The sequence below is a fragment of the Mangifera indica genome, chromosome 1, assembly GCF_011075055.1.
Source record: "Mangifera indica cultivar Alphonso chromosome 1, CATAS_Mindica_2.1, whole genome shotgun sequence".
Taxonomy (NCBI): Eukaryota; Viridiplantae; Streptophyta; class Magnoliopsida; order Sapindales; family Anacardiaceae; genus Mangifera; species Mangifera indica.
Window position 1 is genome coordinate 1,817,944 of NC_058137.1, and position 23,373 is coordinate 1,841,316.

Consider the following 23,373-nt stretch of genomic DNA (forward strand, 5'->3'; position numbering starts at 1 on the left):
ATATGACAGAAACACTCTTATCCATAGGAAAAGATGAAGAAAATATGATAATGAAAAGAAAAGGAAATAAAAAACTTTTTATATAATTTAAATATTTAAAAGGTTATTATTATTTTTTTTTATTTTAAAGGATAAAAATATAATTTTACTCCTTAATATTATTGTTTCATGAGCCGTGTTTTATTTTGAGTGAAAATATGTTATTTATACTTAATTTTGGATTAAAAAATATTATTTATATTAATTATACATAAAAAGTGTTTTAAGGCTAAACCTTGAATGGGAAAATATAATCCACTCTGTAAAAATAATTGCATAAAAAGTGTTCTAAAATCATAATATGATAGCCACTCATTCACTCGTTCGCAAACCACAACCCCAACTTTGGGAATCCTCCCACAATCTCAAATAGTAATTTATCAATCAAATCATTACAAAACCTGGAGATGAAGAAGATGAGAGGAGTGGAGAGTTTTGACAGGTGTGGTGAGATGAAGGTCGAAGAAGAAGACGAAGGAACAGACATGCTGAGGTCATAGACAATGGTGAGATGCTACAAAGAAAAAAGAAAGAAGAATTGCTTTTTTTATTTTCATTTTTTTGAAATTATAATTAAGATTTAAACTTAGAAAAAGGAAATTATCTAAATATCTTTTTATAATAAGAGGTACAGAAACAAATTTGGACAAAAGATAGAAAATTATTAATTTAAAAGTTGAAGGGTAGGAATTGATAGTCAAGCAAAAATAAGGGGATACAATCGTTCTCTCTTTGAAAATAACAAAGTATTCTATTTAGGATTAAAATTTAGTCTTGTTATAAATTAACTCCCATGCTATATTCTACTCAATAATGTAGTACGGTTGGCGGACTCTTTAGCACTACCAATCCATATCTAAGATAACTCAATATTCTACGCTTGGAGACATTCTTGATATTAGCTGGTCTCCGCCGTATGGCACCCAGCGATGGGTCAACGAAGCTAGTTACAGTTGCCCCTTCTCCATCGTTCACCTGACCATCTTGCAGTTTGACAATGACTGAGCAGACGTCCAAATCTACTGCAGCAACATTGAATTTAGATAACATCCTTCTAGGATGCTTCACTCTAGCACGCTGGCATGTTCGATCTCCCTCCATTTTACTTGGACAAATTTTATGTTGGGCATTTTCTTGCTCCATTATTGGTTTCCACCGTTTAAGGGAAATCAAAAAGTCAAACTGCTTTGATTATCTCCCTTTCTTTGAAAGGTAATTAACGGACCAGAATGCACATTGACGTGCTCTTTACGTTAGCAAAATTGAGTTAAGCGCAGGCTGCCTCACTGTTATTATAATGCCTGTGAAACCATAGGACAATGGCAAGATCATAGCCATGCTTTTCAAATTTGCAATTCTGGTTTCTCTCTTAACTAGCTTAGCAGCCGGAGATGAAACACTTGGTTTCGTCTACAGTGGGTTCCAATCGGCTAATCTCAGTCTCTATGGGGTAGCCGAGTTCACTTCCAATGGACTTCTGCAACTTAAGAACGACACCCACATGCAAAAAGGTCATGCTTTTTATCCTAACCCAATATCCTTCAAGAACTCATCAAATGGCTCTGCTTTTTCTTTCTCTACTACCTTTGTATTTGGAATCCACCCATCACAGTATCTGGTCATTGAAGGGCACCGTATCGCCTTCGTGGTTGCACCAACAAGGGGGCTCCCAGATGCTTGTGAATGTCAGTACTTGGGCCTTTTTAACGAACAAAACAGAGGGAATGACAGCAACCTTGTTTTTGCCTTGGAGCTCGATACAATCCAATGACTTGAAGTCTGTGAGATCAGCTCCTGCTGGTTATCATGAGAATCGCACTGGTGAATTTAAGAACTTGACTGTTATAAGTGGCAAAAGAATGCAAGTTTGGGTGGAATATAATGGTGATTATAAACAAATCAACGTTACTTTAGCTCCATTCAATAGTGGTAAACCAAGTACTCCACTTTTGTCTTTGCCATATGATCTTTCACCTGTTTTCAACAAAGCTATGTATGTTGGCTTCTCATCATCCACGGGTACGGTCTTATCATCTCATTATGTTTTGGGTTGGAGTTTTAAGATGAACGGCAAGGCGGAGGAACTTGCACTCTCTCAGCTTCCTAAGCTCCCCTGAATTGGCCCCAAACCGAAATCAAAGCTTTTGACGATTGGGTTCCCTGTAATTTTTGTAATCTCTACTTTAGCTGCAGTCTCAGTGGTAGTTTATGTGATAAGGAGGAAAAGGAAAGGCTACATACCTATTTTAAATATATATAAATGATTTATATCTATTATTATTATTATTATTATATGATTGAGTATTATTTTATTTTTAATTTAGAAATATTTAATTATATAATAATACAATATAAATATATATTATGTATTTAAAATAGATATACATAATTTTATTTAAAAAAAAAAAAAAACAGTGAAATACTTGAAGATTGCGAGCTTGAATACAGGCCTCAGATATTCAAAATACAAATATCTTTACATTGGCCAATTTTTACGGGACTCAAATACAAAGATTCAAATCTCGACTTCTACAGAATTACGGGTTTCTGTCTTCTGAGTAGGGTTAATAGGTTCAATTAGCCAATTTTTTAAACTGACTTTTGTAAGCTTTGGGTTAATCAAGAAATTAATCATAATTAAACATTGGGCTACTCTCAAAGTATTTTATAATATGGGTTTCAATTTACTCATAAACAAATATCATTATATAATTTTAATGTCATGGTTGAACATAAAATTTGGGGGTAATTGAAAGTATAACAATAAGAATAAATTATAGTTTAAATTCTATTTTCATTGAAGTTTGACCACTGTAGTGATAAAATTTAAATTATAAAATTTCAGAAATATTTACAATTTAAATTTTATTTATATTAAAATTTGACTATTTTGGTGATTAACAAATTATTTATAATATAAATTTTAAATTATAATAACTTTCAAATCATTATAAATATTTATAATTTAAAATTTATTTAAATTAAAATTTGATCACTTTAATGATTAACAAATCATTCATAATATAAATTTCAAATTACAATAAAATTCAAATGATTAGAAACATTCATTATTTTGAAATTTATTTATATTAAGATTTGACTACTTTAATAACTACCAAATCATCCATTATATAAATTTTAAATTATAATAAATTTCTAATATTTTATTAATAATTATCACTGTTGATATTTTTTATGTCACTTTTAGGGGGCGTTTGGTTTGGGTAATATTTTATTATCAAAATAAAAAGATTACTTTAAAGATAGATTACTTAGAAAATTACTGGGTATAAATAATTACTATGTTTGATAAAATTTAGTGGGTATAAATAATTATTATGTTTGATTAAAGGTAATAAAATATCACTAGTAAATTATTTTACTTAAATGCCCTTAAATATAATTATTTTTAAATATTTTTTATATTATTTGTCATATTAATTAAAAATAAATTTATTTTTGTCTAAAAAAATTAATAAATAATAATATAATTATAATAAAATCAAGATTACCTTTGTAATTTTTAAATACCTAAGGTGAAGGTGGTAATCAGATTATCACCTATATTACTTGTTACGTCAGTATTGGAATAGAAGATTACTATAATATTTTATTACTGACAAACCAAATAAGAGAATAAAAGATAGATTACCATGGTAATCTTAAAAAACTGAAACCAAACGATCCCTTAGATTAAAAACCATTCACAAAACAATTATAACGCGTTTACTTGTGAAATTTGACATATTATATGTATTCTTCATAAAAGAAAAGATGCGGAATATATCATATTAATTTGTCTATGTCATAACAAAACTCATTCTTGCGTTTACACGTAAGTCAACATTATTACTTTTATATGTAATCGAACAAATTTAATTTAAATTATAAATTAAATAAATAATCTTTAATAAAAAAATATGAGTTTTTAAACCGTGTTCTGATACCATATATAAGTCTTAGTAATTACATTCAAACGAAAATAATTAAACATCAAACTATCATTTATCTAAATCATAATTATATTCATGAATAAATAATTAATTATGCTCATAATATAAGTCATTATTATTTTTAAAAAGAAACAATTAAATATTAAATTATTATACACATGCATCTTAAAACTTCGTATTTTTCATGTAAACTATTATACACATGTAAACTTCATATTGAACTCTATGATAGCGGAAACTATGTGTTTTGTTGGCTTTCTCATCCTTCTCATTGGGAGGGAGGAGCGCATGTTGCTTTTGGATCTTTTTTCCATAGGCCTTTCGTTCTTTTTCTTGATATATTCACTTTCTTACCAAAAAAAATCCATATCTAAGATACCTCAATATTCTACGCTTCCAGATATTATTGATATTAATGGGTCTCCGCCGTATGGCACCCGGCGATGAGTCAACGAAGCTGGTCACTGTTGCCCCTTCTCAATCCCTCACCTAACCATGATGACTTAACTAGACCTCCAGCTTTAATGCAGCAACTTCATGTTGGGCACTTTCTTGCTCCAATATTGGTTTCCTCCAGTTATGGGAGATCAAAACGTCAAACTGGTTTGGTAATCTCCCTTTCTTTGACAAGTAATTGATGGACCACAATGCAAAAGGACGTTCCACTCTTTAGGTCAGCATTATTAAGTTAAGCATATGCTGCCTGCCTTATTATTACAAACCATAGGACCATAGAAAGAGCCTAGCCATGCTATTCAAATTTGCAATTCTGGTTTCTCTCTTAACTAGCTTAGCAGCAGGAGATGAAACACTTGGTTTCGTCTACAATGGGTTCCAATCGGCTAATCTCAGTCTCGATGGGGTAGCCGAGTTCACTTCCAATGGACTTCTGCGACTTACCAACGACACCGGCATGCAAAAAGGTCATGCTTTTTATCCTAACCCAATATCCTTCAAGAACTCATCAAATGGCTCTGCTTTTTCTTTCTCGACTACCTTTGTTTTTGGCATCCACCCATCACAGGAGCCTACTATTAATGGTCACGGTATCGCCTTGGTGGTTGCACCAACGAGGGGGCTCCCAGATGCTCGTGGAAGTCAGTACTTGGGCCTTTTTAACGAGCAAAACAGAGGGAATGACAGCAACCATGTTTTTGCCGTGGAGCTCGATATCATCCAAAACATTGAGTTCTCTGACATCAACAATAACCATGTGGGGATTGATATTAATGACCTGAGGTCTGTGACATCAGCTCCTGCTGGTTATCATGAGAATCGCACTGGTGAATTTAAGAACTTGACGCTTATTAGTGGTGAAAGAATGCAAGTTTGGGTGGAATATAATGGCGACTACAAGCAAATCAACGTTACTTTAGCTCCATTCAATAGCGGTAAGCCGAGTACTCCACTGCTGTCTTTGCCGCATGATCTTTCACCTGTTTTCAACAAAGCTATGTATGTTGGCTTTTCATCATCCACGGGTCCGTTGTTAACATCTCATTATGTTTTGGGTTGGAGTTTCAAGATGAACGGCCAAGCGGAGGAACTTGCACTCTCTCAGCTTCCTAAGCTTCCCCGAATTGGTCCCAAACCAAAATCAAAGTTTTTGACGATTGGGTTCCCTGTGATTTTTGTAAGCTTGACTCTAGCTGCAGTCTCAGGAGTAGTTTATGTGATAAGGAGGAGAAGAAAATTCGCTGAAGTGCTTGAAGATTGGGAGCTTGAATACGGGCCTCAGAGATTCAAATACAAAGATCTTTACATTGCCACCAAGGGGTTTAGAGAAAAGGAGCTATTGGGAGCTGGTGGATTTGGAAGGGTGTACAGAGGTGTGCTACCGAAATCTAAACTGGAGATTGCGGTGAAGAGAATCTCTCATGAATCAAGACAAGGGATGAGAGAATTCATTGCTGAAATTGTAAGTATTGGTCACCTCCGTCATCGGAATTTGGTTCAACTCTTGGGCTATTGCCGGCGTAAAGGAGAACTGCTATTGGTGTATGACTACATGTGCAATGGAAGTCTTGACAAGTACCTGTATGATCAACCAGAAGTCACCCTGAATTGGAGACAACGATTTCGAGTGATCAAAGGCGTGGCCTTGGGTCTTTTTTATCTCCACGAAGGATGGGAAAAAGTTGTTATTCACAGAGATGTTAAGGCTAGTAATGTTTTACTTGATGCTCAATTGAATGCAAGATTGGGAGACTTCGGCCTTGCAAGATTATATGACCATGGAACCGATCCACGAACAACACACATCGTTGGAACTGTTGGATACCTTGCCCCGGAGCACACTCGGACAGGGAAGGCCACAAGAAGCACTGATGTGTTTTCTTTTGGTGCCTTTCTGCTAGAAGTTGCCTGTGGCAAAAGACCTATAAAGCCACGACCGCAATCGGATGACGTTGATGTATTGGTCGATTGGGTATTTAATTGTTGGTGTAAAGGTGAAATTCTTGAGGCAAGGGACCCGAATTTGGGCACAGATTATGCAACAGAGGAACTGGAGTTGGTGTTGAAACTTGGTCTGATGTGCTCTCATACAGAGCCAAGAGCTAGGCCAAGCATGAGACAAGTTATGCAGTATCTGGAGAAGGATGTCCCTTTGCCAGAGTTATCATCTCTTGGAATTTCAGCCCGTGGCCTAATATTTTCATATGGTGAAGGCTTGGATAATTTTGCAATGTCATATCCACCCTCTACAGGCCTCACAGGCTTTTCTTCTATTGCAGGATCAGTACTTTCCGATGGCCGATGATTTTTAAAAGTTCAGTTTGTAATTTGTAAGTTGATAGTCACTGCATACAAAAAAAAAAAAAAAAAAAAATTGTGATGGGTGTAAGTTTAAGTGGAAATGCCTTATCTTATCCAAATCGTACATTATATTTATATCCATAACAAGAACTAAAACTTAGGAATCTCATATAGAGTTTTGTAATAAAACATATGCACCGTATATTATTAGAGTAAATTTTATATGATTAAATATTACAATAAAACTATGTGTACCTATTTTTGATACACAATTTGTGTACAAAGATGAGGTGTTATCATGTGATTGAATATTTTTTTATCATATGATGCCACATGTTTTAAAATCACCTCATTACATAATGACACATCATTATGTACATGAATTGTGTACCAAAAATAGATACACATAGCATTGCTCTAAATATTATTATAATAATTATTTAAATAATTTATCAATTTAACTATCAAATGAACTAGTGAAAACCCAATCTCCCGAATTTAAGAACATTGGTCAACACTCTAACAAATTTATAATGAACTATCATATTATGTGTATATAATTTTGAATATATAATTGGATACATGTATATTGATTGAACTAGTGAAGATCCAATCCCCCAAGTTCAAAAACATTAGTCGAAACCATTAACAAATCTATAATGTACTATAATACTATACATATATATTTTTGAGAAAACAAATAGGTAGATAAATGTTATATCAAAATGTGATTAATTGTTATTTTATTTTATATATAAAATCATCTAATTACATAAATATATATCATTTATACCCAATTATATACTTAAAATATATCCACATAATATTGTTTTTGTGTTCATCACTTTTGAATAAAAAAAAGACCGTTTTATTAGTTTTGCACTTAAATGGAATAAAGATTAACAGAATAAGTAACAAGGAGTAAGTATTTTGATAATCAATAAAAATATATATACACTTTTACTTTTAAATATATAATTAAATATATCATAATTTATTTTTAATTTAAAAACATATTATGTCAATTTCGATAGATTATTGTAAAGATCAAATAGGTCCGTTTAAGAACTTTGATAGTTATTAGTGGCCAAACCAATGCAAGTTTGGGTGGAATATCATGGTGATAAGAAGGAAATCTAGTTACTCTAGCTCCATTCAAAAGTGGGAAGCCAATAGAAGATATACAATACAATCCAACGCATGTTTTGGTGGAATATCAAATGGAGCACCACATCAAGGATTTGGTGAAGTTTATAAAGGAACGCTTTTGAATTCGAACACTGAATTAGATGTTAAACGAATTTCAAATGATTCCAGACAAGGTGTACAAGAATTTTTGCCCGAGATTGCCAGTATTGGAAGGCTCCGCCATCGAAAATTTGTTCAGTTATGTTGAAATGCTGAACCAAAAGATAAAATTCAGAAATATTTGGCTGAACCAAGAAGAAGAAGAAACTGGAAGCAGATTTTTTCTGAAGAACACAGAGCACAGAGCATGGAAGAAAAAAGTGGTAATTTTCGTATATCTTGATATAGGATTTTTATACATATATATTTGATAAGATACAAGCTTTACACCATACTTTAATAAATGTTAGCCATACTTGATACAGTAAAAAGCTTCCAAAAACCTTAAAAGCAGGATCATCACACATTTTAAACTAACACTGCTGACTTGGATTATTTAACAAAAAAATATAAACAAGCTCAACTTGCTAACACTCCTCTTTTGAGCTGTTTGGAACAAGTCCAAGTCTCATTCTAAGTAACTCAAATTGAGCTTTAGGAAGTGCTTTAGTCATGATATCAGCTAATTGTTCTTTAGAGTTGCAATGCATCAAAGTTATTTCTCCAAGTCTCACAGCCTCTCGGATTGCATGATATTTGACATTGATGTGCTTTGTTCTTCCATGAAGAACTGGATTTTTTGTGATAGCAAGGGCTGCCTTGCTGTCTACATAAATGGTGACACATTCTTGCTGATCTTGATTTAAATCAGTAAGTAATTTCATCAACCATTTGGCTTGGTTTGTTGCACTGCAAGCTGCTACATATTCTGCCTCAGCAGAAGATTGAGCAATAACATCTTGTTTCTTTGAATTCCAACAAAACACAGCACTTCCAAAAGAAAAACAATAGCCTGAAGTACTCTTAAAGTCTTCCAAGCTTCCAGCCCAGTCACTGTCTGAGTATCCCAACAAATTTCTGCTTTCATGTGTTGAATACCAGAGGCCAAAATTTTCAGTTCCCTTTATATATCTGAGAACTCTTTTAGCAGCACACATATGATTCTTTCCAGGTGATTGCATGAACCTTGACAGAAAAGATGTGGGAAACATGATATCTGGCCTGGTAGAGCGTAGGTACAACAGGAACCAATTAGGCTTCTATATACAGCAACTTCAGTTTTCACATCTGAGTCAGCTTCTCTGAATTTTTCATTCACCACCAGAGGAGTAGAGACAGGTTTACAATGCTCCATGTGAAACCTTTTAAGAAGATCATGCACATATTTTCTTTGTGAAATGAAAATACCATTTATTTTCTGATCCACCTCCATACCTAAAAAATATTTCATTTTACCCAGCTCAGTCATGTCAAACTCTGTTTTCATGCATTCAGTAAATTTGGCTACTGAACTTGAGTCTCCTCCTGTCACTAGGATGTCATCAACATACAATGAAACAACTAACTCCAAGTGATTCATTTTCTTCATCACATATAGGGTGGATTCATTCAAGCTACACTCAAATCCTTGATCCAGCAAATAAGAATGAATTTTGCAATACCAAGCCTTGGGGGCTTGCTTGAGACCATAAAGGGCCTTATGCAATTTGTATACTTTTTCTTCCTGACCTGATATTTTAAAGCCATCAGGTTGTTCAACAAAGATGTCTTCATTTAGAACCCCATTTAGGAATGCTGATTTAATGTCCAGGTGATAGATTTTCCATTCCATTTTTGCAGCCAAAGCAATTAGCATTCTGATTGTATCATACCTGGCCACAGGTGCAAATGTATCAAAGTAATCTATTCCAGATTGTTGAAGATATCCTTTTACAACTAATCTAACTTTGAGTTTGTTTATGGAACCATTTGGATTGTACTTGGTTCTATAAATCCATTTTACTCCTATGACTTTGTGATCTTCAGGTCTATCAACCAAGCTCCAAGTTGCATTCTTGTTAATCATTTCCAATTCTGATTCCATGGCTGCTTTCCACCCTTTTTGATTTATAGCATCATCAAAACAGGTAGGTTCAGCAACTGCCACATTGCACCTGCTGTAAACTTCATTTAAAGATCTCCATCTAGCTGCTGGAATTTCTTCTTCATCACTTGAGCAGAATTCACTTCATTAAGTTGATAAGCATTATAGCCAGTATGTCTCCAATTAATGCTGAAATTTTTATCATGCATTTTTACAGTCATTAATCTATTTCCTTCAGGATCAGCTATAACACATGTTTTATTTTCAAAATGCAATGCATAACCTTTCTCTAACATTTGAGCAACACTTAATAAGTTATGATTGATTTGAGGAACATAAAGAACATCATTAATCACCTTAATGCCTGTTGGAGACTCAATGAGGACTGCACCTTTTCCTTTTACATCTAGCAGCTCACCATTTCCGATCTTCACTTTGGAGGTGTAAGTGCAGTCAAGCTTCACCAATAAATCGCTGTCATATGTCATATGGTTTGAACATCCACTATCTATTAGCCAAGTGGAATGTTCTTCTGCCATGTCACAACTGGACACCACAAACAACTGCTCACTTGTTTCAGTTTGCTTCTCCACTTCCTGGACTTGCTGACTTTGCTGAAATGGGCTGCTTTCTTTACTTTTGCAGACTTTATCAACATGTCCAAATTGGTTACAGATCCTACATTTAGCATTAGGTCTGTACCAACAAAAATTTGGAGAGTGGCCTCTCTTTTTGCAATGAGGACATGGCTGATACCTTCCTTTCTTATCTCCTAATTTCTGGCTCTCACTTCCAGCTTGTTTCCATTTTTCCTTTTTTTCACCAAAGAATTTTTTGTGAGGGTTGTTGTTAAACTTCTTCTCATTTGTTTTAACATTGAAAGTTCCTTCTATGGTTTCTTCTTGCCTTCTTAAAGCTCTTCTTTGGTCTTGAGCTTTCAAGGCATTAACCACTTCAGCTAAAGTTAACTCTGAAAATTTTTTGGAGTCTTCAAGAGAAGATATCTTGGCCTCATACCTTTCCGGAATGCTCACCAAGATTTTTTCAACAATCCTTTCATCAGATAACTTTTCTCCCATCAATCTAATCTGATTAACAATCTTCATGGTTCTGTCAGCATATTCTTGTATGGATTCAGTCTCTTTCATCTTAAGTACTTCAAACTCTCTTCTAAGATTCAAGGCCATCATCTGCCTTGACCTTTCATTGCCCTGGGAGTCCTCTTGGAGCTTGTCCCAGGCCTCTTTGGCAGTTTCACAAGCAACAATCTTTGTGAATACTGCATCTGTTACACCTTGATGAAGAATGGACAGTGCTCTAGGAGCTTTAGTTGCCTCCTCTTCATGCAGTCTGATTTGATTTAGAGTAGGATTCGGCCCCAAAGGAGGAGGCTGCTTTTCCTCCTCAACATACTGCCACAATCCAACTCCTCTAAGGAAGGCTTTCATCTTTACTGCCCAAATTTGATAGTTTTCTCCATTGTATACAAGTGGAACCAAGGAATAAGAGGATGAAGCCATCAAGCAAGTCAATTATGAAAAAACTTATCAAGAAATTTAATTTCAGTCAACACAGCCCTTTAAGATCTAAAACTGCTCTGATACCATGTTGAAATGCTGAACCAAAAGATAAAATTCAGAAATATTTGGCTGAACCAAGAAGAAGAAGAAACTGGAAGCAGATTTTTTCTGAAGAACACAGAGCACAGAGCATGGAAGAAAAAAGTGGTAATTTTCGTATATCTTGATATAGGATTTTTATACATATATATTTGATAAGATACAAGCTTTACACCATACTTTAATAAATGTTAGCCATACTTGATACAGTAAAAAGCTTCCAAAAACCTTAAAAGCAGGATCATCACACATTTTAAACTAACACTGCTGACTTGGATTATTTAACAAAAAAATATAAACAAGCTCAACTTGCTAACAAGTTAGTGGGATGGTGTAGGCGAAAAAGTGATCTTCTTCTTATGTATTACTTCTATGTCCAGTGGGAGCCTGGATAACTTCTTGTTTGACAAGCCCAAAAGGGTTCTTATCTGGGAGCAAAGGTTGAAGATTATAAAGGGGGCTGCTTGAGGACTTCTTTCTTTGCATGAAGGATACGAACAAGTTGTGATTCATAGAGATGTTAAGGCTAGTAATGTATTGCTAGACAGTGAATTAAATGGAAGGGTAGGGGATTTTGGCCTTGCAAGATTGTATGAATTAGGGTCAAACCCGGATACTACAAAGGTCGTCAGCACACTGGGTTATCCACCAACTGAAATACCCAAAACAGGGAAGGCCACTGCAAGTTCAGATGTGTATGCATTTGGTGCGCTTTTGTTAGAGGTTGCATGTGGGCGGCGACCTATCCAGCCCACGGCAGTGCTTGAAGAGTTAAGTGCTGGCTGATTGGGAGCGGGAGAAATGTAGAGAAAGTCCTTGATGTGGTTGATCCTAAACTGAATGGTGAATACAGTGAGGGTGAGGTGTTGATGGTGATTAAATTGGGGCTACTGTGTTCAAACAATGCGCCCATGGCTCGGCCTACTGTGAGACAAGTGGTGAGGTGCCTAGAGGGGGAGATTCAAGTGCCAGAAATTGTGAGAGCACCTGATGGTTTTGTTGGTGGGAAATGTATAGTTGAAAAAATTGATGATCTGTTCAACTCATTTGTATCTTAATCCTTTCATCAGATGCCCTCTTATTCATTAGTGGAAAATGGTGCTAGTTTTGATTCTCTTTCTGCCTCTCCTTTGTCTCTTCTTCCTGTTAGAGGAGAGAGTAGATAGCATTGCCAAGATCATGGATTAACTATGAGGGGTTTCAACTTGAACCAGAAAATTTTCTTTCTCTTTTCTAGTTTTCAGAATTTCTTCCCAAGAGAAAAGTTTCATTTTGTATCCTTGAATTGGTTATAGCAGAAGGATAAGGTGATTGCTCCCACGTAAAAGACAAGGTCAGGTAGGAATAAAGCGAAAATGTTGCAGCAGAGAATTGCAACGAAATGGTTAGTGTGACATACATGAATATAAAATAATAATCTACTGTTTATTAATAAGTAAACAAACATTCAGCTAGTATTATCCAAGATAAAGAAAAGGTTAACAGGATTCATGCTGCTTCTTTTTCATGGGTAGGTGATAAGGTGGCTGCTGGTGACATGATGTTGACGGCTCACTGGTGAGTTAGCTGGTGGCCGCCGTTTAAGGATGAAATACCAAAAAGACAGTTCAATTAAGGCTAATCAAATATTGTTTTATGGTGGTATTTAGCATAGTATACTCATGAAAAACATGTGAATTAAGTGGAGTTGTTGCAGTAGGCATAGAATAGCTAAGGTCAGCCATTCATATAAAATAATCACTGACTTCCTTCACGTTTAAGCTAATTAATTACCTCGGGTTAGTGTTCCTTTTCAAGTCCTGATTCATCTCCATCTACGCAAGTTAGCACATTAACAATTCTACAAGAAGCTAATGGGAAATTTGTAGTTTCAGGTTGAACGTTGAGATTACTGCCAATTCCATAAAGTTTGCTTTGCAAGATGGGAAATTTCTTTCAAAGTTTATGTCAATTCCACAAGGTGTGCAACAATCATCTTTTTTCTTTGAAATCAACTGATCTCTGACTACTGATCAAATCACACAAAATGAAGCTTTGCTCAACTAAATTATGCTAATAATGCAAGCCTTACTCATAAAACACTTAGACTAGATACTGTCAGAAAATCAAAATGAAAGAGGGCAAGAAGCCAGATAAACAACATTCAGTTACAATATTATGAAAAACAATGTTACAATGACCTTTAGAAACTAGCAATTTTAATAGTTGACAAAGGAAAAATTAACATACATATCAAGAAACAAGTCGGGTTATTTCAAGTATAACATTTTCTTAGAAAAGGACGATATAAATTTTCCAACTCTCAACCTTCAATCTATTTTAATCCAACAAGACAGACAGTTGTTGAATTAATAACTCATTACCCAATTTTTGGGGCCCTTTCAACTTTTCTAGAGGAATCAACATACAGACGAACCCGATTCTGTTTGAAATCCATGGTGACAATGGAATTTGAAGGAACTACCTGAACTTGTACAGCTGGTCTCTCTTCTTTGATTTTCTTCTCTGCTTCATCTGCAGTTAGGCCTACTAACTCAGGCCATGTTGTTTTTGTAGCCATGCTTGTTCCAAGTGGCTGCCCGTATGTTCCTGCATCCCCACCATGAAATTGATGAGCTAACAACACTACCAAAAAAGTTTGGAAAGGTAAAAACACTTGATCGATTTACTCTATTTAACAATCAAATAAATATGACATGAAAATACTGATCATTAACAAGTAGGTAACTGACAAGGCAAGCTTGGTGTCGATTGATCAAGTTGTTCTCTAGAGGGCTCAGTTGGTTTATTCTCCTCAGCCATAACAAATAGCAAACTGGAAGATTATTATAAGCTGATAATCTTCCCTGTATCAGAAATAACTATTTCTTGGATTTTTTCAATTCCAACTTCGGTTTTGCCATTTGGAGAAGATTCCAAGGGAGCCAGGCCAATAACTTTGGCAACTGCTATGCACCACATCTCAGGAATATTTTTTTCCTGCTTGGCCGGCGGATTTGATTTATTAAAGAAGTTTTACACACTAAATCAAATGAGGTGATTCTTTACAAAGCAAAATAAATAGATGTATGCAACTTCCCACCATGAAAACAAACTACTTGATGCATCAGCTCAGAGGGAGAAATAGTAAAAACAGACACTAGACTTTTTCAACCAGAAAGAAATGATCGATTGTAATGAGAAGGGCACAATCAATGGCCGACGAAAGGGCTTTACACACCGGCGTCGGTGTGGTTTTAATATAAAAAACTATTTAATTTAATAATGTTTAAAAAACGAAAATTACATTTCATTGACTTTGTCACAAAAGTTTAAACTCTCATCAGTTACTCCGTAAAGTTCCCAATTAGTCGATCTAGTTCACCTCATCTGCCGATTTAGGCCTTTGGCCACTTTCTTTCTATTGAAATTCAACCAACATATCAACATCAAAATCATACTCACCCACCTCCCTCATTATAAATTACCAATATAATTAATATAAATCTATCCAAATTTAACTAACAATGTCATTAAAATTGTGTAATTTAGCAAAAATTAAGTTATTTTAACCTGATTTTTATTGAATTGCACGAAAAGTATTTTATTCCAATTAAAGAGATACTACGAGGTTGGGTTTCATCGGTCATCAACCTTGAGGAAAAAGTTTAGAGTTGAAGAAGAAAAAGACAGTCAGAAAGTATTGAGAGATATGATGTGATGAGATGAAGATGGCAGAAGAAAATGAAGGAAAAGTTGTGGTGAGGCTATGGAGGGTGGTGGGGCACGGAGAAGAATAAAGCAGATTTTTTTTAATTTTCTTTTTTCTTTAAAATTATAATTAAGATTTAAATTTAGATTAAAAAAATTACTTAAATATAATTAGAGCTGACAAAAAAAAAAAAAAAGATGGAAAAGTGTTATTTTCAAAGTTGAAGGGAGGCAATGTTAGTCAAGCAAAAATCAGGTGGAAAATAGTCATTCTCCCTTAAAAAATTTAGTCCTACAAAATATATATATAACTCCCATGCTACATACATTCTACACAATAATGTAATTGATTGAATTTATAAAACAATTAAATAAATGTGACTGAAAAATGAGGTAAACTAAAAGAGTGAAGAGTTATGAAGCCAACACAATTATATTCCGTCTTCAATAGTAATTTCATACCCCTGCCACTGCCACGTATTAATTTTAGGCAACGCTCAGTTTTTAAATTGTTTCTTAAAATAATATAAATTACGATTTTAATGCTGTTGTATTAAAAAATTAACAATATATTACGATGGTGAAAAACCGTAACATTATGAGATATAAAATAATGAATTTATATTACTATTGTTATAGATTAGAAATTTAGCTACGGTTTCATGAGATATAAAATATTATAGTACATCAAAATTATGTTTATTAATTCGTAACTATGAATTTGAACTACAAATTTAAAATAAATTCGAATCATGAATTCAAATTGAATTAAGTCATAAATTTGAACTATTAATTTAAATCATAATTTGAGTTAAACTAAGTCATGAATTCAAATAATTAATTTGAATCATAAATTAAAATCAAATTTAAACTCGAATTTAACCATTTTATATTCAAGTCAGAATTAAAAGAATTATAAAAAAAGCATGAAACATTGTCATTTCACTCCCACATACAAAAATAAAATATCAATATCAGCACTTCTTTAAACGATAATAAAAGCAAATTTATCATTTGCACTCAACAAATCCAATCCAATCTCTTAAAACTATAAAAAAAAAAAAAAAAAAGAGTTTTAATGAAGAAAAAATATCATTTGCACTCACCACCATTTCTCCATAAGAAGGTTAATATAGCCCTGTTGTCAATGAAATTTCTGTAATGTCTACTGAGCAAGGAATTTCAGCTGGTGAAGAAGAGGCTTACTGACAAGAAGAACCCAAGTTTTAAGTGAAGTGAAATATAGATCATTTGGCAGTCACTTTTGTCTATTGTATATTTAGTATATGAAATTGTGAAGATATTTTTTGGTTTCAATAATGACTTTATCTTATTTATCTATTTTAATTTTTTAAAATAACCGTTATCTAATATTTTTAAAAATTATTATCTTTGATGTTCAAATCTGTTGCATTAAGAATTAGACAAATCGTTTACTTAGATGACACCAAAATTGTTGTATTTGGGTTACTAATACAATGATTATTTTTAATGTTGGCTAATTGAATATAAACTGGTTTATATTATTTAATACAGCGAAAGCATTTGTGACGGGTGCGATTTCATTGCCTATAGTATAAAGTCACAGTTTTGTGGGTCTTTGGCGACAAAAATCAACCACTGCATTACACCTCTTGTGGTAAGCATGCTTTGAAGTTGAAGACGATGCTTCAACTGGAAAATTTAAGACTCTTTAGCACTACTAATCCATTTCTAAGATACCTCAATATTCTATGCTTCCAGATATTATTGATGTTAAAAGGTCTCCGCCGTATGGCACCCGGCGATGAGTCAAAGAAGCTTAGAGGCTGATAACCCTCCATCCCTCACCTAACCATAATGAGTGAAACAGACCTCCAACTATAATGAATCAACATTGGATTTAGATAACATCCTTCTAGAATGCTTCACTCTAGCACGCTGGCATCTTCGAACTCCCTTCATTTTACTAGGACAAATTTTATGTTGGGCATTTTCTTGCTCCATTATTCGTTTCCTCCATGTAAGGGAGATCAAAAAGTCAAACTGCGTTGATTATCTCCCTTTCTTTGAAAGGTAATTAACGGACCAGAATGCACATTGACGTGCTCTTTACGTTAGCAAAATTGAGTTAAGCATAGGCTGCCTTACTATTATTATAATGCTTGTGAAACCATAGGACAATAGCAAGAGCATAGCCATGCTTTTCAAATTTGCAATTCTGGTTTCTCTCTCAACTAGCTTAGCAGCAGGAGATGAAACACTTGGTTTCGTCTACAATGGGTTCCAATCGGCTAATCTCAGTCTCGATGGGGTAGCCGAGTTCACATCCAATGGACTTCTGCGACTTACCAACAACACCGGCATGCAAAAAGGTCATGCTTTTTATCCTAACCCAATATCCTTCAAGAACTCATCAAATGGCTCTGCTTTTTCTTACTCTACTACCTTTGTTTTTGCAATCCACCCATCACAGCATCTGAGTATTAGTGGGCACGGTATGGCCTTCGTGATTGCACCAACAAGGGGGCTCCCAGATGCTCGTGGAAGTCAGTACTTAGGCCTTTTTAACGAGCAAAACAGAGGTAATGACAGCAACCATGTTTTTGCCGTGGAGCTCGATACCACCGTAACCACTGAGTTCTCTGACATCAACGATAACCATGTGGGGATTGATATTAATGATCTGAAGTCTAATAGATCAGCTCCTGCTGGTTATCATGAGAATCGCACTGGTGAATTTAAGAACTTGACTCTTATAAGTGGCAAAAGAATGCAAGTTTGGGTGGAATATAATGGTGATTATAATCAAATCAATGTCACTTTAGCTCCATTCAATAGTGGTAAACCAAGTACTCCACTTTTGTCTTTGCCATATGATCTTTCACCTGTTTTCAACAAAGCCATGTATGTTGGCTTCTCATCATCCACGGGTACGGTGTTATCATCTCATTATGTTTTGGGTTGGAGTTTTAAGATGAACGGCCAAGCAGAGGAACTTGCACTCTCTCAGCTTCCTAAGCTTCCCCGAATTGGCCCCAAACCGAAATCAAAGCTTTTGACGATTGGGTTCCCTGTAATTTTTGTAATCTTGACTTTGGCTGCAGTCTCAGGGGTAGTTTATGTGATAAGGAGGAAAAGAAAATTCGCTGAAGTGCTTGAAGATTGGGAGCTTGAATACGGGCCTCAGAGATTCAAATACAAAGATCTTTACATTGCCACCAAAGGGTTTGGAGAAAAGGAGCTATTAGGAACTGGTGGATTCGGAAGGGTGTACAGAGGTGTCCTACCGAAATCTAAACTGGAGATTGCGGTGAAGAAAATCTCTCACGAATCAAGACAAGGGATGAGAGAATTCATTGCTGAAATTGTAAGTATTGGTCACCTCCGTCATCGGAATTTGGTTCAACTCTTGGGCTATTGTCGGCGTAAAGGAGAACTGCTTTTGGTGTATGACTATATGTGCAATGGAAGTCTTGACAAGTACCTGTATGACCAACCGAAGATCACCCTTGACTGGAGACAAAGATTTCAAGTCATCAAAGGCGTAGCTTTGGGCCTATTTTATTTACATGAAGGATGGGAAAAAGTTGTTATTCACAGAGATGTTAAGGCTAGTAACGTTTTACTCGATGCTGAATTGAATGCAAGACTGGGAGATTTCGGCCTTGCAAGATTATATGACCACGGAACTGATCCACAAACAACACACGTCGTTGGAACTATTGGCTATCTTGCCCCAGAGCACACACGGACAGGGAAGGCCACAAGAAGCACTGATGTTTTTTCTTTTGGCACATTTTTGTTAGAAGTTGTCTGTGGTAGAAGGCCTATAGAACCTCGACCACAATCGGAGGATGTTGTGATATTGGTTGATTGGGTGTTTAGTTATTGGTGTAGAGGTGAAATTCTTGAGGCAAGGGACCCGAATTTGGGCACGGATTTTGTGACAGAGGATTTGGAGTTGGTGTTGAAGCTTGGTTTGATGTGCTCTCATGCCGAGCCAACAACAAGGCCAAGCATGAGACAAGTTATACAGTATTTGGAGAAGGATGTCCCTTTGCCAGAGTTATCATCCCTTGGAATTTCAGCATATGGTGAAGGCTTTGATGATCCATCTTCTTCTACAGGCCTCTCAGGCTTTTCTTCTATTGCCGGGTCAGTGCTTTCAGGTGGCCGATGATTTTTAAAACTTCAGTTTGTAATTTAAAAGTTTATAGTAATTGCCATGTCTACGTTGGTACGAGTGAGACCAGGAAATCCCTTGTATAATCCAAATCTTATATTATATTTTTATCGGTAATGAGAAGTTCTAGTCCTTGTACAATGATGCAAGTATCTCATGCATGACACCCAAATAACTTCTATAGAATTACGTGATTTTGTCTTCAATTGACTTTGTAAAATCAAGAATAAAAAGTAACAAGAAGAGATGGTGTTCAAATCAAAAAAATTTCAATTAGGACTGGATGACTAGCCCGGTTCAGGAAAAATTAAACTCAAAACTAACACCTCAATCGGTTCGATTAGAACTTGACAATTAGCCCAACTCAGGTTAAGTTAAACTCGAAACTAACACCTTAGAAAATATATATAATCATGTATGTCATTAAGTTTTTTGATTGTTGAGACTCAAAACCCTAATCAATACAAACAGAAACGGATAAAAATGATACATATATAATACAATAATTAATAAAAAATAGGCTATAGAGTTATATAATGATATTTTTAGGAAAAAGAATTAAATATATAGATATTAAATTATTGTCTGATTGATGATTATTTCATTATAAATTTAAAATTATTTAATTATATAATAACAAAATATTTTTACCTACTTATATAATTAGATACATAATTAAATATATGTACTTAATTAAATATTTAATTAAATATTCGAACACAATTAGTTATAAGGACCACCGTTTTTATATGCATGCGGTTAAAATATCCAAGTAACGCCTTAGTTATTATCAAACATGTTAAGCCCACTTCATTTACAAGTTAACATCTTAGTACCTCAGGTTTGATCATGTTGCAGTTACACCCTTATACTAACACTGGTCTTGCAAGATTATATGACCATGGAACTGATCTACAAACAACACACGTTGTTGGAACTCCTGGTTATCTAGCCCCTGAAAATGCTCGAACTGGGAAGGCCACAAGAAGCAGTGATGTGTTTGCTTTTGGTTCATTTCTGCTTGAAGTTGCTTGTGGAAGAAGGCCTATACAACCACGAGCGGAATCGGAGGATGTGGAGATATTGTTTGAGTGGGTATTTGGTTTTTGAAGTAGGGGTGATATTCTTGAGGCACGGGATCAAAACTTGGGAATGAATTACGTAGCTGAGGAATTGGAGATAGTGCTAAAACTTGGGTTGATTGGCTCACATTCAGAGCCAATAGCACGACCAAGCATTAGACAAGTTGTGCAGTATCTGGAGAAGGATGCTCCTTTGCCAGAGCTATCATCTGTTGGAATTTCAGCGAGTGGCCTAACATTCTCTGATAGTAAAGGTCTTGATGATTTTCATTTGCAATGTCCATCTGCTGTGGGACTAACAGGATCCTCTTCTGTTGCAGAATCACTACTTTCTGGTCGTCGATGATGCTTACAGTGTGATTTGTCTGATTTAGGCATCGTATGTTAATAAGAAGAATTTATGCGTCCATGCTATCTCTCTATAATCTTACCGAATTTTCCTGGAATTTCCTCTCCTTCCATGCCATGGCAAGATAGCATCTCTCAACACTCTCTGCTGTAATTCCAATTGCCTCTTCCCCTTTATTCACGTGACATTAAAATTAGCTTTTTACTGCCTACATCACCACTTGCCACCGCTCACACAATCACCACTTGCTGCTTGCAAAGAATTGTCCCGGCACTACCACTTGCATGGCATCGTCCCATTTTGCAAACAACAAATGTGTGGAACTGACACCCACCAAATCTCCTACACTACAACACAATTTTTTATCCGGAGATTTTGCACCAAATTTACTCGCTTCCCCCTCGATGTTGTCCCTACGATGTCTACTTGGAGAGGTGAGTTAACCCTTGTCGTCTTCTAGCGGGAATCTTCTGATCTGTCGATTCACTTGTGTCAATTTTTGGGGTCATTGGCAACAATTTTCTCACAGTAGTCACTAGACTTTTCCGATGTGTTTCCATCATCTTCATTTACTACAATTTCCCCCACCTTATTTCATCGTTCTCCTCCCATTTCTATTCTATTCTAGTTTCACCTTTGCCGTATCACCCCGACTTTATCTCAATGACCTTGGCTTAGTTTAATATAAATGGGTATTTCAATAAAATTATATTTTAATATTTTTTTATTACAATTAATTAAATATAATAATTATTTATACATATAAATTTTACTTAACACAAGAATACTTATTAATCTTATAAGTATATATCTTTATGACATTTTTTTATTTTTTATAATAAAAGGTTATTCGAATCAAAGACACTCGTACGGTAATAAGGATCTATTTTTTATTCAGATAATGTGTGAATACCCAATAATTAATTTCATAATTTTACACCATAAAGAAAAAAACCTGTTACAATATTAACACAGAAAAACATTTCAACAAATACCAAAGTGCCCAATATAATACTAATTTATGCTAGTAATATTTTTAAAAATTTTAAATAATATAATGTAATAATGTAATTTTATTATTTTATTATAATTAATTAAATATAATAATTATTTATACAACCTAATTTTACCAACCATAATAACGCTACACAAAATTCCAATGTGATATTCACTAAATAAATCTGTTGCTCCTAGGAAAAAAAAAAGTTGGAAAATGTTGCCGAAATTAGTGGGCTTTACCCCTGTAAATCCCATTTCCCATTTTAACTTCACCATTTTCTCTTTTCACTCCTGATATTGCAACGTTGAAGTGTCGTTTGTCCAGTTGATTTAACATGATATACGAAAGGCCTGTTACACTGATTTAGGATTTGTCGTTTAGTTGAAGTCGTTCGTCTGGGAAGAAACACAGATACAATAAAACCAGAAACGAACTAGGTGAATTTGGAGGAAATTCCTTCTGAAAATGAAGATTCAAAAGGAGTTAACGCCAAATGAATGGAGGGGCCAGGCTGATGAGGTGAGAGAAGCTGGAAAATATGACAAGTTTCTGTACGTCAGAGAACTTAAATGTAATGAAATTTCATCATTTTAATTAGAAAATAAAATAAAATGCAACATTTAAAGCTTAGCTTCTGTTCATCTGTAAATTTTTTTCGACTGGCGGGCTTGAAATTAAATTCAGTAGTCAATCCGCCAATGTCAGTAGGGCCACTCTAGTTGACTCGAATTCAACTCGGTCCCATAGTAGACGGTGATCGACCGTCTGATTGATGCCCTGTTTTACATGCAGTGTACCGTTGACGAGGCTGTTGTCTTCATCTCCTGACAAAACTTTTCAATTTTTCAGATCAGATTTTGATAGATCGGCTTTTCAAAGGAAAAAAGAGATACAGTCAGAGCATGATAATGTCTTTGTAAAGTTTCAGAGATTGAAATCTACATCTTAAAAGAAAAATATTATTTTTTAAAATTTATCCTCAGCGAAAATAGTTAATTTTTAACAATCAGGTTAGGGTTGGCTCACATTCAGAGCCAACAGCACGGCCAAGCATGAGACAGGTTGTGCAGCATCTGGAGAAGGATGCTTATTTGCCAGAGCTATCGTCTGTTGGAATTTCAGCGAGTGGCCTAACATTCTCTAATAGTAAAGGTCTTGATGATTTTCATTTGCAATGTCCATTTGCTGTGGGTAGGGTTAGATTCGAATCGAGTCAAATTGAGCTCGGCTCACAGCCAGCTCAGACTCGGCTCGATTTATTTATAGACGGCTCGAGTTCGGTTCGAGCTCGACTCGAGCTCAATTCGGCTCGGCTCGAGTTCGGCATATTTTTGGCTCGATTTGACTCGTTTTTTATATCAAAACGATATCGTTTTTAATATATATGGATCAAAACGATGTCATTTTGTATAAAAAATTTTTAAAAAAAATCTACCGAGCCAATTCGAGCTTGATCGAGCCAAACAGAGCTCAACTTATTTCAGGCTCGAACCGAGCAGAGCCGAGCT

General features: G+C 34.9%; 3 protein-coding genes and 1 pseudogene across 3 annotated transcripts; 3 read left to right on the top strand and 1 right to left on the bottom strand.

Annotated features, from left to right (window-relative positions):
• Positions 1-4,616: 4,616 nt before the first annotated feature.
• On the top strand, positions 4,617-6,951 carry LOC123215797 (L-type lectin-domain containing receptor kinase IV.1-like). Its single transcript, XM_044636046.1, has one exon. The coding sequence runs from the start codon at positions 4,741-4,743 to the stop codon at positions 6,751-6,753; it is 2,013 nt and encodes a 670-aa protein (XP_044491981.1). The 5' UTR covers positions 4,617-4,740; the 3' UTR covers positions 6,754-6,951.
• Positions 6,952-7,866: 915 nt separating this feature from the next.
• On the top strand, positions 7,867-12,365 carry LOC123224636 (annotated as a pseudogene).
• Positions 12,366-13,938: 1,573 nt separating this feature from the next.
• Positions 13,939-14,381, bottom strand: LOC123224668 (subtilisin inhibitor-like). The gene is made up of 2 exons (XM_044648337.1): positions 14,312-14,381; positions 13,939-14,204 (listed from the first exon to the last, which is right to left on the bottom strand). Exons 1-2 carry the CDS (start codon positions 14,379-14,381, stop codon positions 13,939-13,941), a joined length of 336 nt encoding a protein of 111 aa, XP_044504272.1.
• A 3,048-nt stretch (positions 14,382-17,429) lies between these two features.
• Positions 17,430-20,862, top strand: LOC123215923 (L-type lectin-domain containing receptor kinase IV.1-like). The gene is made up of 2 exons (XM_044636233.1): positions 17,430-19,345; positions 20,741-20,862. Exons 1-2 carry the CDS (start codon positions 17,449-17,451, stop codon positions 20,860-20,862), a joined length of 2,019 nt encoding a protein of 672 aa, XP_044492168.1. The 5' UTR covers positions 17,430-17,448.
• The last annotated feature ends 2,511 nt before the right edge of the window (positions 20,863-23,373 follow it).

What these genes read in the sequence shown, in the direction of transcription:
- LOC123224668 (XM_044648337.1), bottom strand. Translation starts at nt 14,381, where the DNA reads ATGGCTGAGGAGAATAAACCAACTGAGCCCTCTAGAGAACAACTTGAT. An exon ending in ATCGACACCAAGCTTGCCTT is followed by an intron (nt 14,205 to 14,311) that starts GTCAGTTACCTA and finishes CTTTTTTGGTAG; the next exon opens with TGTTGTTAGCTCATCAATTT.
- LOC123215923 (XM_044636233.1), top strand. Translation starts at nt 17,449, where the DNA reads ATGCTTTTCAAATTTGCAATTCTGGTTTCTCTCTCAACTAGCTTAGCA. An exon ending in CCTTGGAATTTCAGCATATG is followed by an intron (nt 19,346 to 20,740) that starts GTGAAGGCTTTG and finishes TTGGAATTTCAG; the next exon opens with CGAGTGGCCTAACATTCTCT.
- LOC123215797 (XM_044636046.1), top strand. Translation starts at nt 4,741, where the DNA reads ATGCTATTCAAATTTGCAATTCTGGTTTCTCTCTTAACTAGCTTAGCA.